We start from the raw sequence: 17,940 nt of genomic DNA, 5'->3' as shown, positions 1-17,940 counted from the left end.
CAGGAGTAGATAAGGAAACACATTAAGACCTTTTGAATATCTTGTTCCTCTTCAAAGTTTATTTCTAGGTTTTAGGAGTCATTGTCTGATGGCATTTTACCTGTTGGGAACACGGTCTGGCTTAAGCTGTAGCACTCCGTGGCATTCATTGACCAACTCTGCTCACCAGGACCATCTCTTTCATTTCACATATTTATTTATGAAGGCTGGTGAGATACCTCAGAGGGTGAAGGAGCTTACTGCCAAGCCTGATGAGTTTAGTCTATCAGGACTGATGCGAATCCTACATGTTGTCTTCGAACTCCGTACATGCATCCTAGCGAACACACACACACACACACACACACACACACACACACACACACACACACACACACACACAGAGTAAACATAAAAGCAACTTAAAAAGTTATTATAGAGAGTAATTCATGAATTCCTATTTTTGATGATAGATATTTTATTTATTTTTGTGTTCAAAGTGTCTACTGTAACTCTGGGTCAGTCCCTCATGTTTGAATACTTCATCACATATTTTTTAAGATGTTCTAAACTTGTCTTAACATCTCTCCTGTCCCAGACTCTTTAACTTCAATATTGTTTAACTTCAATAAGCAGCCTAACTCAGGCATTACCTGCTAGGTATTCTTGATAGGGCTGCTTTTTAAACCTTTGAGCAGATGAAGTTAGGATGGAGAGGGAGAGAGAAGAAGAACGTGCACATGATCATGAATATGCTTATACTCATATATAACATGTAATATAATGGGGAACACTGAACTGATTCATCCTCTTAACTTTTTGTCTTCTTTTGCAAACATTTTCTTTCATGATAAGAATTCTGAATTGAAGATCATAGATACTTTCATTCATTCACTCAGTAAAAATGGGTTTGGGTTTTATTCCCCTTTTCTTTCAGATTAAAAAATTAATATATAGGATTTTAACATACTTTCCAGTAGTCAAAATTTTTATCAAATGTCTAATGAGAGAATTGTCACTACTTTTTTCTTAGAACTGTACCCTGGTTCTCTTAATCTCTTGTAAGTAGCTAACTTCATTGTTTTCCAGGTTTATCCTTCATTTGTGTTTTCTCATTTTCTGTTTCTTAAACCAAAAGCACATTATATATAATCTTTTGCATATTAATTTTTATGTAAAGTAAATTGGAAATTCTCCATATTGGTTCATAGAAGTACTTTTTAACATAGAAATTATATAAATTCATAGTGATTTTTGAAAAAGCATTTCCACATTATTCTGTGTTTCTATGCTATAGTTTATTTGACCTATGTCTTGTGTTTTTCAGGTGGTTATTGAATATTGTGTCATTCAAGTAGTTTCCAGGGTTTCACATTACAAATGCTCTAGAAGTTTGTAACTTTGTGCATGTGTATGTGTTAGTATTTTGTTGAGAGAAATTGTCACATAAATTCTCATAAGTAAAATTACTGCCTCTGGATTGTATGTGTGTTTAGTTTTGACTTGTGCATTTTGCAGTGCCAAACATTGAGAGAGCTGCTACTGTTGCTGCTTTTGTTCCAGTAAGATCTTTTTCTAATATTGAATGTTTGTCTTCCATGGTTGAAAGATGATACTTTCATTCTTCATTTCACTGGTGAATGAGGATGATTGTTTATTTTATTATTTAATTTTAAGTGTCAGTTTTTGCCTCTGTATTTGGTCTGTTAAAGAATTATTAATAAATTAGAGATATACAGGCTATTATCACATGTTGTTTGATGTACATGTTTTTCTTAATTTGTCAATTTGTCTTTTGAATTTTTCTTTTGGTCATGTAAAAGTTTTACTTACTGAAACAGTATCACTGTGTAGTCCTGACTGTTTTAGTTCCTAAGCTACCAAGGAGTAAATGGAATAATATAGCATCATCATTTTGCTTTGTGCTAGGGTGGGATCAGGAGCTCTGTTTTATAGAAATTATTCCCTGCTTCTTCTCTCCACCTCTTGTTAAAAAAAAAATCCTTTGAGAATGTCATAAAATGTATTTCAGTCATATTTACTCCATTTCCTCAACTCTTCCCAGATCTACTCTACTTCTCTACACCCAACTTGTGTCCTCTTTTTTTTTTTTTTTTTTAAGCCAATAGAGACTAGCTTGTTGTTCATAAATTCTTGAATGTATGGCCTTCCACTGGAGTGTAGTCAGCTACAAATGGAGCCACTGTACTTGGCTTTCAATTTCTCAGTTTTAGGTGTATTTATTACCTTGGTCATCTGAATCAAGTCGATCCTCTCTCCAACTTGTATTCCAGGTCTAGTATGCAGAAGTGTGCTATGTTCTTTGAGTGAAAAGTTCCATTGCTGTGGCCTAGTTTTTTCTTCATAGTCCAAGCTATCTTTCTCCAAATAAGCTTTATGTTTATCACACCTCCTTCTGCTAAGCCTGACAAGAGAGGCAGAAAGATTATAAAAACCAGAGGCAGTAGGCAAATAAGGTAACCGAGTTGTGAGGGTGTACAGGAGATCTGTACAGCATCAAGTAGACAAAAAGCCCACCCATGTGGAGGAGACTTGGGCATGATGCTATGTTCTTGGTTTCTTTCTTCCATATTTGCTTTTTTTATTATCTTCAATCTCTATTAAAAATTTCTCTCAGTTTTAGTGCAGTTTTATGAGATCAGCCACCATTTGAGACAAATTGCTTTTTCAAAAATGAACTGATGTGAAAAGTAATGAATAATCTACAAATGTTTTGCTCATTTCCAAAAGATTTACATCAGAACTGCAAGTAAAAATGTACAATAATCTTTTTGTTGTTGTTGGTGGTGGTGTTTGTGTTTTTTGAGACAGGGTTTTTCTGTGTATCCCTGGCTGTCCTGGAACTCATTCTGTACACCAGCCTGGAACTCATAAAGATCTTCCTGCCTCTGCCTCCTGAATGCTGAGATTAAAGGCATGTGTCACCATCACCTGGTATATAATAAACTTTTTGTTTTTATATTTCTCATTCTAGAATTGCAGAATATGTATGGAGTGTGGTACACGATCTAGTGCTCAGTGGCATCACAACTGTCTGATATGTGACACTTGTTATCAACAACAGGATATTTTATGTCCTTTTTGTGGAAATCCAGAATTGCAGAAAGACATGCTCCACTGTAATATGTGTAAAAGGTAAGAAGAAATAGCTGCTCTATCTAGCTGTTTTTTTTTTGTTGGTTGTTGGTATCATTTGCACTCTTTCAGCTCCTTTTCTACTGAGTGCTGTTATAAATGAGTTGTTTTTAGGGTTTTTTTTCCCCCATTAAAACCTTTTTTTATTCATTTTACATACCAACCACAGATCCCCCTCTCATCCCTCCTTCTGGTCCTCCGGATCCCATTCCTCATCCCCTCTTCCAAAAGGGTAAATTCTCCCATGAGGGGATAGCAAACTCTGGTATAATCAGTTGAGCCAGGACCCAGTCCCTACCCCCTGCTTCAGGGTGAGCAAGGTGTCCTACCATAGGTAATGATCTCCAGAAAGCCAGCTCATGCACCAAGGATAGATCCTAATCACACTGCCAGGGGCTCCTTAAACAGACCCAGCTACACAACTGTCTCTATTACGCAGAGGAGTCTCATCTCATGCGGGTTCCACAGCTATCAGTCTAAAGTTCATGAGTCCCTATGAGCTTGGTTCAGTTGTCTCTGTAGGTTTCCCTATCATGATCTTGATTCTCCACTTTTGTTTCACAAGATGTAGCAGAAATCTTAAAAGTTCTTATTAATAAAATCAAACCCGAGGTGAGTTATTGGGGTCCATGCTGGTAGATCAGAGAGACAGAATAAACCACAGCTATCTCACCTCACCGGATCCTCAGCTGGTCTTGTCTCCTCAGACTGGAGGCCTCTGAGTCCTCATCCAGAATGGGTCTCAGCTGAATTACTGCTCAAAAACCTCAATGCTTAACCAGCCAAAATCTTCTAGTTTCTGGTCCTCACGCCTTATATATCTTTCTGCTTTCTACCACCACTCCCTGGGATTAAAGGCTGGCTTTCTGGGATTAAAGGCGTGTGTCACCATGCTTGGCTATTTCCAATGTGGCCTTGAACTCACAGAGATCCAGAGGGATTTCTATCTCTGGAATGCTAGGATTAAAGGTGTGAGTGCCACCATTTTCTAGCCTTTGTATCTAGTGGCTGTCTGTTCTCTGACCCCAGATAAATTTATTAGAGTACACAATATTTTGGGGAACACAATACCACCACATTTCCTCTCTTTTTGTCTAAAATTAAAAAAGCTTATAACTAATACAAGAAAAACTATCTTCAATAAGTATATGCAATATACAGTCAAGATTACATTAACAATGTCTAGTCCATTAACATTTGACAGATCCAGACAAAAAACTCCATTATATATATCAACAATGTCCAGTCCAGTAACATCTGATAAACTCAGACCAAAAAGTTTTCATTACTTATCTTATTTAAAACAAGTAGTTCCTTTTTAAAAGTAGATTCCATAATCTCCCTTTTTATCTTATCATATCCATATTCTCTTTTTTCTTTTCATAATACATTCAGTAGTCTACCTTTTGTCATTTTTATATCTTCCCCTTTTTCTTCAGTGTAGATTCAATGATCCACCTATTTATCCTATTATTTCTTTATCTTTTTTCTCAGAGTAGATTCGATGATCTATCTCATATCTATTTTCGCTTTTTCTTTTTGTTTCTAGGGGTGAAGATATCTTTAGGGAATCTTGAAAAGAAAATTTTTGGGTTAATTGTCAAGTCCTGTATCATTTGTCCAGTCTCTGCATAAAAGGAAAGTTCAGGGCTTGTTTCAAGTCTTTGTTCAAGTAGTCTGTCAGGCTGGATCATCTTACCTAGCCATCTCAAAATTGTCCTAAGCAGTTTGTAGTCCAAAGCAGATCTTTCTGTGGTGTTAATCAGCTTAATGGCTTTACCATAGTCCTTTTGAAGATTTCAAAGTTGCTGTTAGGTGTGGTCATGGTTCCATGCAGACTTTTTTTTTTTGTGACTCCTCTGTGGTTTGGAGCAATCACAGTCTGATAAATGTCTGTCTCTTGGAACCATGAACATTCTTCCCTAGAACAGAAAATCTTCACAGCAATTTTTCCCCACCATTTGTCTTGCCAAACTTTTCCAAACTGACCTTTGCCGATGCTTTCTTGTAACACGATGGTCCTGGCAATTCTTCTCTGAACCAGCAGCAGTAAACCCTTCATCCCAGGTAGCAGCATCACCACAGTCACCAACACGATGAGAAGGAGCTGGCAACGTGGAGCAGTAGCCACTGCTTCCATGGTCCCACCAATGTTTGTGGCTCAGTCCGGGCCAAAGCTTCTCCCAAGCCTCCTAGGCCGGCTCAAACTCGGGATCCTACTGCCTCTGTCTCCTTCAGCAAATCCTACCGGTGTGCGCCACCACAACCCCCTGAGTGTAGCTTGGGCCTGAGCTGGGGCTCACAAGGCCACAGGCAAACAGTTTTTTCATGAATTCGTAACACGAACGTTGGGCGCCAGATTCACTATGTAGTCCTGGCTGGCCTAGATCTTACTGTGTAGACCAGGCTGGCCTCAAACTCACAGAGATCTGCCTGCCTCTGCCTCCTGAGTGCTGGGATTAAATGTGCGTTTCACAAGACCCAGCAAATTATGTTTTTTATGAATCTGAAAAACTTAATGAACCAAACAGGTAAAATATAAGAACAGGCAAGATCAAAAATGAGCATTGAGAGAAAATTCAAGAGAAGGTAGTTTAAAAATAAGGAATGAAAAATATGTCAATGTAAATGTAATGTTGTCCTTAAGCATCTTTTTGAAAACCTTTGGCAGTTTCCAACCCATATAGCCATCTTTTCTCATTTTTAACCTTATCATAACCATTCTCTTTTTTATAAATTGACTTCCCTTTCTTTGGATAGTAATTTGCTTTAAATTAGAGATTTTAATTTAAATATATTTATTACTACAGATGGTTTCACTTAGAATGTGACAAACCAACTGATCATGAATTGGATTCTCAGTTCAAAGAAGAATATATCTGCATGTATTGTAAACACCTAGGAGCTGAGATAGATTCCTTACATCCAGAAAATGAATTAGAGATGCCTGAACTACCTACAGGTAAGTGTGTGTGTGTGTGTGTGTGTGTGTGTGTGTGTGTGTGTGTGTGTTCAAATTTAAACAAAGTAAAATCTGAAGAAAAACTGTGACATTGCTGTTGATAGTTTATCCTTATTAAAATAAGGACATAGTTCTTGGCTTGGATAATAAAAAGAAAAAACTTACCCTGAGGTAAAGAATTTATTATTTTCTGTTAAGATTATTCCAATGGAATGGAAATTGAAGATGAAGTGGTATTTCTGGAACCAACAGTTAATAAAGATGTCAATGATCACCAGCCCACACCTGGAATTGTTCCTGACGGTAAGTATCTTTCTATTTTTGAAGAAAATAGGTAATATGTAAATATCCTCTAAAATGTGAATGAAAATGAGCTAAGGTATGGCATACTTAGAAACTGTTTAGAGAGACTCCCTCCCCCCCTTTTTTTTCCTTTTTCCTTTTCTTTCTTCCCAGTGTGCCCTCACCCTCCCCACCACCCCATCCCAGGTTTCTCTGTGTAGCCTTGGCTGTCCTGGAACGTGCTCTGTAGATCAGGCTGGCCTCAACTTTAAGAGATCTGCCTTTCCCTCCCAAGTGCTTGAATTAAAGGCATGCCCCAACACAGGCTGGTGAGAGGGACCTTTTAAGGCCTGGAAATGTGGCTCAGTGGTAGATAGGACCTTTTAGAAAAATCATCTTTGGCATAACCAAATTTATAGTTTATTAATCTAGTCTTACTAATAAATATATGCTTTGTTTAGGGACCAAGTGATTTTCATTAAAAAGCAATTCATTGTGTTTTTATAATTGTGCACTAAACCTATTGTAGATTATGAGGTGTTTCTTGCAGAGAGAATGAAAAATTTATTATGTGAAGTTACTTCACTTGTGCTATTGAGGATATTTTAATGATGTTTCAACTAAGTTTTTGCAGTATTGATAATAGCTTAACTGAACATGTATAATTAGTAAAATTAAGTTATAAGTTTTTCTGAAAGTTTTTTGTTGTGTCTCCCCCCCCCCCCCCCCCCCTCAAGACAGGGTTTCTCTGTGTAGCTTTGGAGCCTGACCTGGAACTCACTCTGCAGACCAGGCTGGCCTCAAACTCACAGAGATCCGACTCCCTCTGTATCTCAAGTACTGAGATTAAAGGTGTACACCACCACTGTTCAACTATAGATGAAGGTTTATGTTAAATTATTACTTTGAACAAATACAGAAAAGTCTTGGAGTTTTTCAAGTTTTTAAATGTACACATTTTTTAACAAGTCCCATTAAAAGTTATGCTTCATACAGATATAACTGGAGTTATAGCAGATTTGTAGTACATAAACAGGTTCCTAATTGGATCTTTGTATATCACTGACTAGTATAATAACAGCATGTTTTGTGCTCATTTTGGAAATTGGCATTTTAAAGTAAAACTCTTACTCAGTTACTGTAGAGAGAGAAATGTTGACTCCTTGCTTAAAGATTCTATAATATGTTATTTGTGGCAGTTCAAGTGTACACTGAAGAGCCCCAGAAAAGTAATCCACCAGAGAGCCTTGACACAAGTGGTCTCCTCACTGCTGGTAAGCTGTCTGTTCAGATTGTCTAATTGAATTGGATTACAAGACAATAGCACAATCAATTTTTTCCTCAACTAGAATGACAGTGGGTAGGTTGTCTATGAAGTGTTGTTTCACATGTTTAGTAATAGCACATCTATTATTTGATGTTTTCCTTTTTTCCTCACATGTAGTCTTTCTCTACTATAGGAATAAAAAGTGAGGTTTCATTTTGGTATCAGGGCATACATTAATTTTAATCACTGATTTGAAAATAATAAACGAAGAGTGTAATGTCTTCATTGATACGGCCTCAATGGTGTTTTGAATAAATGTCTCATTTTCAGTAGTACTTCTTTTTAGAGACATTTGGGCCTCATGCCAATTGAGACCTCTTTCTCTTAAATAAGATCAAACTAACTTTTGTTTATTTGTTTGCTTGTATTTTGAGACTAGGTCTCACTTTGTATATTTAGCCCTGGCTGACCTCGAGCTCATTATGTAGGTTAGGTTGGTCTTGAACTTTTATAGAACTGCCTGCTTTTGTCTCTCAAGTGCTGAGATTAAAGGCATGTGACACCATGCCTGGCTCAGTTAAAATTTTAATAAATTAGTACCCTAATTTAAAGTTTACTAGTCATACACATTTCAGTGTTTGACATATAAATAGACTAGTCAAGATTAGTATCTAAAGTTGTGACAATGAGGATAAACAAGGATCATAATACTATATATGTGCTGGATAGGCTAACATATATAAGTAATAATCTAAGGAAGTCTTGATAGGGTTATATTACAACTGTGTCTACATTGTATCTTTATGTTCTAGACCAGTCTTCCTTTTAAAAGTTTGACATTTCACTTAATATCATTGATTTTTTTTTAAAAACTAGCTTAAAAATGAGGTTAACTTCCCATACATAGTTTTTAGTCTGTAAATGCTTAAATCATAAATGTATCATATATGTATAATAAAAATATATCAGTAATTGAATCTCTTGTTTTTTGATTTGTTTTATTTTTAACTAGAATTACTTTTTTAACTCTAGGAATCTTACTAAGACATGTTTTCAGAAAGCCATGATTGATTTTATTCCATAAACCATTTGGGAATTTTTGCTTTAATTACTTCAATAATTTCACTTCTTGAATTCCTTCAAAGTTGTAGTTTAGCCAGATAATTCTATTTATGCTTATACGTTTTACAATTTGCATATGAGTTAATGTTACCCATATTCTAAATTTTGTAGAATCATCTGACAATAATAGGAATCCTGAATTGGCAAATAAGTTTTCCCCTGAAATTGATAGTGAAAAAATGGAAAGTCTTTCTAAAGGGGTTCACGTTTGTGAGGAAGATGAAAGTGAAGACAGAATGGAAGTGACAGAAAGTGTTGAAGTCCTTCCACACCAGACCATTGTGCCACAAGAAGACCTGCAGATGTCAGAGGAACCTGAGGTGGTATCTAAAGCAGACCCAAGCCCTCCACAGTCATCGCCCGGGTCTGCTGCACCAGAAGCCTTACTGTCTGCTCACAGTGAAAGTTCCTTATCTTGTAAGGAACTGTTGGTGATAGAGAGAGTACAAGATGAAATGGAGCAGAAGGAAAATTCTGGACTCCCCTCAGGGTGTGTGGATTTTGAAATGACTCTTGCTCTTGACAGTTGTGTCAAAGATAGTTCATGCCAAGGAGACAAATCTGTACAGTTACCAGCTGAGGAGGACACATCATTCTCATCAGCAACTGACCTGAGCAAGGCAGATGCGTCTTCCTCCTCAACGCTTTGTTTAGACTTGCCTTCATGCGACATGCTGCACGGTTACCCTTCAACGCTCAACTCTGCTGCTGGAAACATCATGCCAACAACATACATCTCAGTCACTCCAAAAATTGGCATGGGTAAACCAGCTATTACCAAAAGAAAATTTTCTCCTGGAAGACCCCGCTCTAAGCAGGTAGGATGATATTAATGATGACAGGGAAGATATTGCATCAGTCATTTCAAATGTGAAAGTCACATCTAGTTTTGGTTTGGAAGGCAGCTTTCCCATCTTCAGAATTCAGTTCCAATGTTTTTGTTTTGGAAGGAGTGTATTATTTAAAAAATGCTCTTAACTGAGAATGTAATTTATTAAAATTTGGGATATAAAAATATAATTTATTTGATTATAGTTTCCAATAGAAAACACATTTTAAGGTGTTTTTAGTTCCAAAATAATGTTAGAGTTTTAAAAACACACTTTAAAATTATGAATCATGAATTATAATTTATTTATAATTATGAATTATGAATAAAATTATGAATGAAACATAGTAATAATGTTTACTTTTCCCGGTAATATATATAACATATATATTTAAATGCACAAATGGAAATTTTATGCTGGCGAATTTCTCATTTTAATATCTGTTTCTGTATATAAATGCTAAGTCTTTGTAAAATTAGTTTTCAAGGTAGGACTTCCTTCATTACTTTTAGATAAAACAATCTTAAAATGTACCGTTGTTCTCTAGCAACTCTGATGCGCTGGGTGAGCCCTCTGATCTGAAGTTGCACCTACTTGTTTGTTTTCCAGAGATTTTACCATAAGACTCAGGCTCCCTTGGGATTTGCTACCCAAGTTTGAGCTTTTCAGGTGCCAGAATTCTAAGCTGCTTCTCTTTGTTGGGTTTGCATTTGTTCTTAAGTGCTATAGATCCTATATTTGAGGGATGAATTACAGTTCCTTTGAAGTGGATTATAGTGAGATAGTAAAATGAAGATAATGGCTGCTTAGAATTATTTATTGTTGTTCTACACAGTGACTGCTTTCTGATATCAAACAGGGAAGAGTTTAGTTTGTAGTATTTATTTGTAATTTTAATTCTTATGGATTAAATTGCTTCCAGGGGTTATATTTTAACTTTTATGTAGTAGTAATATATTAATCTTAACTAGTTTTGGAGCTGTAAAAGCACTTAAAGAAAATCTGCTTTAATTGGACTAGTTTGTTTCGAACAAATCCTATGTATTTTTTTTTTTATTCCCTAAAGACAAGCTACACCAAAGGCATAGGGACTAGCTCTTATTCTGTGGGAAAGATATATGCAGTGAATTACAGTATTTCAAACAATAGTGTGTGTGTCTGTGTATGCAGGTCAGAGGGTACTAGTGATCAAACTCAGGGCATTGTGCTTGGCAGCAGGCACCCTGACCATCTGCCAGCCCTAGGATACTTTCATGTGTCAGCCTCCCACCCTCCGATTATGACCTTTGACACTTGACTTTTCTGTTAACCCATGAGACTTTTTATTTTCTTCACAAACCAGAACCCACCCCCAATCTTTTTGTTGTTTCATAAAATCAGCTATATAACAGGTAAGTAGTTCTGTTTCTTACCAAAAAGTTGGCAAAAAAAAAAAATTTTTTTATTTTTTTTGAACCTCACATTCACTTTTGGTTCCTATCAAGATACTGCAAGATACTTTTTGGGAGGACAACTGACTATGTAGCCCATATTGGTCTCCAACTCCTTATATTCCAACTTTAGTTTCAAGATTGCTGGGGTTACAGATGTGGATCTCCATGCCTGACTTGCAGTCTCTTTTCCAAACTTATGTACTGGCCCCATCCTAGGCAACTAAGAAGGCCTTTGAGGCTCTAGTTTGACTTGAATCTTGGAAGAGGAGTCCTGAGTTGAGGAGGAGGCTTTGCTTTGCTCTGTTGTACTGTGGTTTTTTTTTTTGTTTGTTTGTTTGTTTTTAATTCTTTTTTTTTTTTGGTTTTTGGAGACAGGGTTTCTCTTGTGTAGCTTTGCGCCTTTCCTGGAGCTCACTTGGTAGCCTGGCCTCGAACTCACAGAGATCCGCCTGGCTCTGCCTCCCGAGTGCTGGGATTAAAGGCGCGCCCCACCACCGCCCGGCTTTTTTTTTTTTTTTTTTTTTTTTGGTTAATTAAAGAGGCAATTGTTTTGTTTTTTGTAATGTGTTGCAAAGAATACTATGTGGAAAGCTTTTAAAAAGTGTCAGGAAGTAGGATGGAAAAAGTTTTAATTGATCAAATTCCTTATTTTGTTTACATTTCAGCCTCTATTTCATTTTTCAGGTCTCAAAGTTCATTGTATGTAATTTAAATTTTTTTCTTATTCAGCATCTTTCTGTATAGTCTCAGCTGTCCCTGAGTTTGGTGTGTTGCTCGTCCTGCTTCTGTTCCCTGAGTGTTGGGATTATAGGCTCGTACTACCATGTCTTGTCCTATCTATCCATTCTAGTTTATAAATTCTGAAATAACAGTAAATCATGTTTTTAAAAGTGTGTGTGTGTGTGCGTGTGTGCGTGTGTGTGTGTGTGTGTGTGTGTGTGTGTGTGTGTGTTGCATATATGAGTATAAGCCCTTTGCAATGTTGAACTGAAGGCACATGCAGACTAGAAACACCAAACTTTTTGTTTTGTTGTGGTGATAGTAATGGTTCTAAAGCCATTCTCCAAATCATTACTAAATGAGCCATAATTGTATTCAGAAAGTATTGAATAGTAAAGTGGGTGACTTTCCTCTTACAGTGCCCTATCAATCACAATCAGGTCTACTTTCTAGAATACTCTGTTTAAGACTGAGCTTTATTCTTTTTTGGTTTTCTTTGAGACAGGATCTCACTATATAGCCCTGTCTGGTTTGGAGTGCACTGTGTAGACCAGGCTGGCCTCCAGCTCAGAGAGCGAGCTGTCTGCATCTGCCTTCCCAGTACAGAATGAAAGTGCTACCACTTGAGGCTGAAGTTGGTTTGTAGAAATGAGGTGTTTTGTGTAAAAAGACTTTTTGAAGTCCTTACAATAAGGTGTTGTACTATAGCTTCATGTGCATAAGTGAGCAAGTATGTTTACCAAGAGACAGCTGATAAATTTTTTTCCTGTTGCTGTAAGTTGTCATTTTTCTGCTCTATCTCTTCAAGTATTTTCATAATCCATAATTCAAATTCAAATTATTTTCCCAGAGTGTTGAAAGAGTTTAACTCAGGCTTTTAGAAGTGTGAAGTTGACTTGTGAAGTCCCAGTTCCTCTCTAGTTGTTTGTAAGACAAACATATTTCCTTGGGATCTAATAATAACAGTTATATTGAACACATGACAATAGGATTGGCTTACTGTAAATTTTATTAACTGCTTTTTACTTTCTTCTCATCCCGTTTTGGAGGGAAAGGTGGTGGTTAGGCTCCTACTTTGATGCCTAGGCTGGCCTCAAACTTGGAGCCATCATGTCTTTGTCAACCTCTTGAAAGCTGACATTAGATTAGACTTTCAACAGGAAGCTGGTTATAACATACTTTTCACTGACCATTATTGTCCCTTTTTTTCTATCCTACAGTCCTGTAACCTACATTATATGTTTATAAGTTTACTTGAGGAAGTTAATGCTCACTTAAATCATTTGGAAAATTATTTTCTGTAACCAGTACAATCTCTGTTGAATAGTATTGGCAATTTCTGTTGGATTTGTGTAGGTAGCTCCTCTCAATTTTTAGTCTCCTGATGTTTTGTAATTTGAAGTCTCATTTGTTCTTAATTCCAGTTGTAGATAGCTTAAGAGTAACAGTGTATTTTTCTATGAGTAATTTTTTTTGGAGGTAAGGAAATCAAAGATTTTTAGCCCACTAGATAGGCTTAGTGTGTTGATATAACAGTTCATTGTTTATTCATGAATTCCTTCATGCATATAAAAAATAAAATGGAAGGGAAAAATAGTGTTTAGTAATTGTTGAGCAGAATACTTGACCCAACCAAGAAAAAAAGGGTATAGTTTGTCCTCGTGCTTGTACTCAGGCCAAGTAATTACAGAGCGATGCTGCTGCTGGGCAGAACATAGCATAGTAGGCACGCATAGACCTGTCAGGGCAGCTGAGCTTTTCTCGGTCCTTTATGTGAGTTTTTTTTTCCAAAGCTGGGATCTAAAACATGATTTATAACTGAATTTTCATAGTTACAGCTGTATTTCAGTTTTAAGGTCTTTTTTCTTTTTCTTTCTTTCTTTTTTTTCCTTCTTTTTTTTAGTTTTTTTTGAGACAGAGTTTCTGTGTGTAGCCTTGGCTGCCCTGGAATTCACTCTGTAGACCAGGCTGGCCTCAAACTCACAGAATTCTGCCTTCCTCTGCCTCTTGAGTGCTGGGAGGTGCACATATAAGTATGTCCCAGTGTCCTATGACAGTATACATATTAAAATTCATTATGTAACTATCAAGCTTTTATTATATAAATTCTTCATAGCAGCCAAGTAGTTTCCTAATTACCCTTGTGTTGTTGACATCTGGACATTCTTGGCCTAGAAAGCTCTTCATTTGTTTCATCCATGTTATGTGAAATGTAAATGCTTTTTGAAATGGGATGGAATTTTGGCATCAAAGCTAACCTAAATTGTGATGAATAATACATAATCACAAGAAAATTCTTATTTATGAAAAAAATTTAACATTTTTTAAAATTTAACATTATTTTTATCTTGAAATGTTACTTTTTAATGGTAGTTTATAGTAGTTATGTTAAAAGATCAAGAGAAATTTAAGATGTACAGTAAGAAAATATCCTTAGTAAAAGGCCAGTGGAAGTAGTGAGAGAACTGGGTTGAGCTATATCTTGTCTATACACTTCTCTACCACTACATAAACTAAGGTGTAGAGCATCTCAGTTGATGATGCAATGAGAACAGCCTACAGATTCAGTAAGGATGATGATGGCTCACTTAGGGAAGGCTTTCTGTCAAGGAAACATTCAAGATCTTACCTGAAGGGTAGAAGCAGCCAGCCCTTTTTGAAAAGATTCGAAGGGTCGAGTATGTGTGTCAGTTGGACCCTGGTTGTGTGGAGGGTACAGTATGTTTGAAGGGCAGTAAGGAAACAAGGGCAGGAAGAACGCACAAATCGGGAAAAAGTGAATGATACATGATGTGAGTAGAGCAAAACAGTTGGAAAGGTTTGCCTTCTGTGTGAACTGAGGCACAATCAGAGGGTTTCTAATAAGTTAGTTCCTTGCTGTGTGAGATTTATATTTCTTAGAATGAATCTAGCTGCTGGGCAGAGTAAGTCTTGAGACTCTGGCACAGTGGGATGGGAGCCCAAAGAAATGATTGTTAGAACAGATGGCGTGAAAGATGGTGGCAGGCAGGACAGATTGAATTCTGGCAGTGGAAGTGTATTGGAGAGTGTATTAGTCAGAGACAAAATGAGATAAATTCTGGATTTGCCAATGCTTTGGTTGGAAGGGTTAAAAGAAAACAGATCAGAAAGGCAGTGAACACTTTTTGACCAGAGGACTGGATGCCGTTCTAAAAATAAAAGACTAGCAAAAGAAACCAGCTATGGGAGAGATTTTAGAGGTTATCTTAGTTACTTTTTTATTGCTATGAGAAGACACCATAACCAAGACAACTTAAAGAAGGAGCAGTTTATTTGGGGCTTACAGTTTCAGGGGGTTAGAATCCATGACCATCATGGCAGGGAGCATGGCGGCAGAGAGGCAGGCATGGTACCATCATGGCAGGGAGCATGATGGCAGAGAGGCAGGCATGGTGCTGGGCTGTAGCTGAGCACTCATATCTCATCCACAAGCTGAGTCAGAGAGAGCATACCAGGAATGGTGCAGCTCGTTGGAAACCTCAACATTCGCCCCCAGTGACACACCGCCTCCAACAAGGTCACATTTCCTAATCCTTCCCAGACTCTCATCAGCTGGGTACCAAGTGCTCAAACCTAAGTCTCTGGGCCTATGGGGGCCTTTCTCATTCAAACCACCACAGAAGTTTTGTTTAACAAGATGGATGTGCTAAGGAAATTGAAAAAAGAAAGTCACACTTCCTTGGAGATGTTAGAAAAAGTTAGAATTAGAAACTGTGAATGTAGAATAGAAGACAAGTAACTGTTTCCAAGATGGCATTTTCAGCCATCGCTGTAAATAGAGTTTAGGATTTTGGGCTTCAGCTCTTAGGAAACTTGAGGGCTTCAGCAGTCAATGAATGAACTTGCATAGAAAATAGAGAAACATCATCAGGGAGATGTTCTACCACCAGATCAACAGAACTGTCTTGAGTGAAAATGGGAAGAGAGAATGGACTTTTGGCAACATGGAGGTTAATAGGGCCCCTTGACAATGAAGATGGCACAGACACAGATGCCATGGGAAGTGCGGCAGTGAGCAGGAGTCATTGGCTGCTGTGTTCGGAGAGGAGTATGTCCTTGTTAACTGAGCTTGGATAAAGTGTGATTAGGGAATTGATAGCAGAGAGAAAACTTAAGAATCATCCTAGATAATAAAACAGAGTGGCTGGTGATGGATTGCTGGCCTTAAGACGTGTGGCTCTTTAGTTTGAGTTAGAAGTAGACTTAATTTCTTCTTTGTGTTTCTTAACTTTTTTTCCCCTCCAAACTTTATCAATTGTCTCTTTAGTGTGGGTTGGAAGTCATGCTCTTATTTTGGGTTATTTAAATTGCTGATTGCATTTATGTTAATACTGGGATTTTTATTAGTTTGATGATGATCTAGAAACCTGGTAAGTACAATATATCTTGTTTTAAGATTTTGTCATTTAATTGGTGAAATCATTGTATATATTCTTAAATTGCCTGATTCAAAAATAGGTTCTTTGTTGTTTGACATTTGTTCTGTTTTTCTTAAAAGTATTGCCTTGGTGGAATAAACGTTCTTCTTTCTCTTTAGTGTCTTTGTCAGATTAGCTGAGATTGCAGAATGTGGTTACTTGGAAGTGAGATGCCTAGATGCCTTAATTTCATTTTAACTATTTTATTGAGACACCATTTCTTGCATATTAGGCATCTTAGTCATTTTAATTTGCAAATTTAGGACAATTTGCTTTAATACTCATAGCTATTGAAATTAGATCCTTGGGTATAATTGCTGAAAGATGGCATTCCTATAAATAAAAATCATCTGAGTGTGTGTTTTAGCCTACTGGTTTGGTGTTTATACCAGTGAGTAGAACACTCATTAAGGTTGTCCTTTCCCTCCTTTTGGTTTAGACATAATTGTTAGATAATATAAATCCCTGAATAGCTTTCTTCTAGTGTTACTTCTTAGACTGTGACTGACTTTTATTTTATTTTTTAAAGTAATTATAGTTCATGAGTCAGTGCTGTTGTTATCTAAACCTTAATTTTTATTATACTTTATTGTATTGATATTTCTACTTAGATATTTAATTTAAATTATACCTGCAAACATTTAAGTTAAAGTCACTTTAGGTGATATATTTTCCCAAACTTGAAGCAATTTGTCCTAATTTTCCATGCCTTTGCATTTGCTTTTGCTTTGCTAAAATTCCTTAGTTGCTGGCTTTGATCTTTTATGTTGCTGAGTTTTATACATCTATTTTCTCACCTGCCATATCCTAGGGGGCTTGGAGTAACCATAATACAGTGAGCCCACCTTCCTGGTCCCCAGACATTTCAGAAGGCCGGGAAATTTTTAAACCCAGGCAGCTTACTGGCAGTGCCATTTGGAGCATCAAAGTGGTAAATAAACTTGCATTTACATTCATGTATCATTTCTTTCTGGTTTGTTTTGTTCTATTGAATGTTAAGAATTAAACCTTTCTTTTCTAGATTCAGCTTCCAGAGCCACTTTTTAAATCTGAAAACTTGTCTTATAATATGTTTCAACTAAAGATCTAGATGAGGAGGAAGTTCAATAGGAATAGTATAAGGATACTTTTTTTTTTTTTTTTTTTTTTTTTTTTTTTAGTTTTTGGAGACAGGGTTTCTCTGTGTAGCTTTGCACCTTTCCTGGAACTCACTTGGTAGCCCAGGCTGGCCTCGGACTCACAGAGATCAACCTGCCTCTGCCTCCCTAGTGCTGGGATTAAAGGCATTTTTAATGCCTTTTTTTCTGACTGATTTTCTTTTTTTCTTTTTTTTTTTTTTTTGGTTTTTCAAGACAGGGTTTCTCTGTGCAGCTTTGTGCCTTTCCTGGAGCTCACTTGGTAGCCCAGGCTGGCCTCGAACTCACAGAGATCCGCCTGGCTCTGCCTCCCGAGTGCTGGGATTAAAGGCGTGCGCCACCAACGCCCAGCCTGACTGATTTTCTTTTATTGTTGTTATTATAAGTATTTCTGTGAAGGGAAAATTCTTGTCACATGGACCAAAGTAGAATTAGGAACTTGCTCATTTACAATATCATAAAATTTAGCCAATTGCGTACAGAGGAAATACACTACAGTGTCAGGAGGTTTCATTGTGTATGTTTATCTCACAGTCATAGAGCGTTCCCGTGTCATGGGTTGATGATGCTCTCTCAGTTCTTGACATTAAGTAGTCAGGTACAATCTGAAGCAG

At 36.9% G+C, this 17,940-nt stretch overlaps 1 protein-coding gene across 17 annotated transcripts in view; it reads left to right on the top strand.

Moving 5' to 3' along the window:
• Kmt2c (lysine methyltransferase 2C) overlaps window positions 1-17,940 on the top strand; it is a 231,185-nt gene that overhangs the window by 123,345 nt on the left and 89,900 nt on the right. For 15 of the 17 annotated variants that reach the window (XM_028879484.2, XM_028879494.2, XM_028879493.2 and 12 more), the window contains exons 10-15: window positions 2,975-3,135; window positions 5,946-6,097; window positions 6,296-6,400; window positions 7,579-7,653; window positions 8,880-9,586; window positions 17,002-17,121. In XM_028879484.2, the coding sequence (XP_028735317.1) occupies window positions 2,975-3,135; window positions 5,946-6,097; window positions 6,296-6,400; window positions 7,579-7,653; window positions 8,880-9,586; window positions 17,002-17,121 (1,320 nt within the window). Of the gene's footprint in view, window positions 1-1,497; window positions 1,542-2,974; window positions 3,136-5,945; window positions 6,098-6,295; window positions 6,401-7,578; window positions 7,654-8,879; window positions 9,587-17,001; window positions 17,122-17,940 lie in introns of all 17 variants that reach the window. The other 2 variants (XM_028879501.2, XM_028879492.2) reach the window with 2 other exon arrangements.

Source organism: Peromyscus leucopus, chromosome 3 (genome assembly GCF_004664715.2).
Source record: "Peromyscus leucopus breed LL Stock chromosome 3, UCI_PerLeu_2.1, whole genome shotgun sequence".
Lineage (NCBI taxonomy): Eukaryota > Metazoa > Chordata > Mammalia > Rodentia > Cricetidae > Peromyscus > Peromyscus leucopus.
The sequence above is the reverse complement of the archived record's forward strand: the minus strand, read 5'-3'. Positions and strand labels throughout refer to the sequence as shown.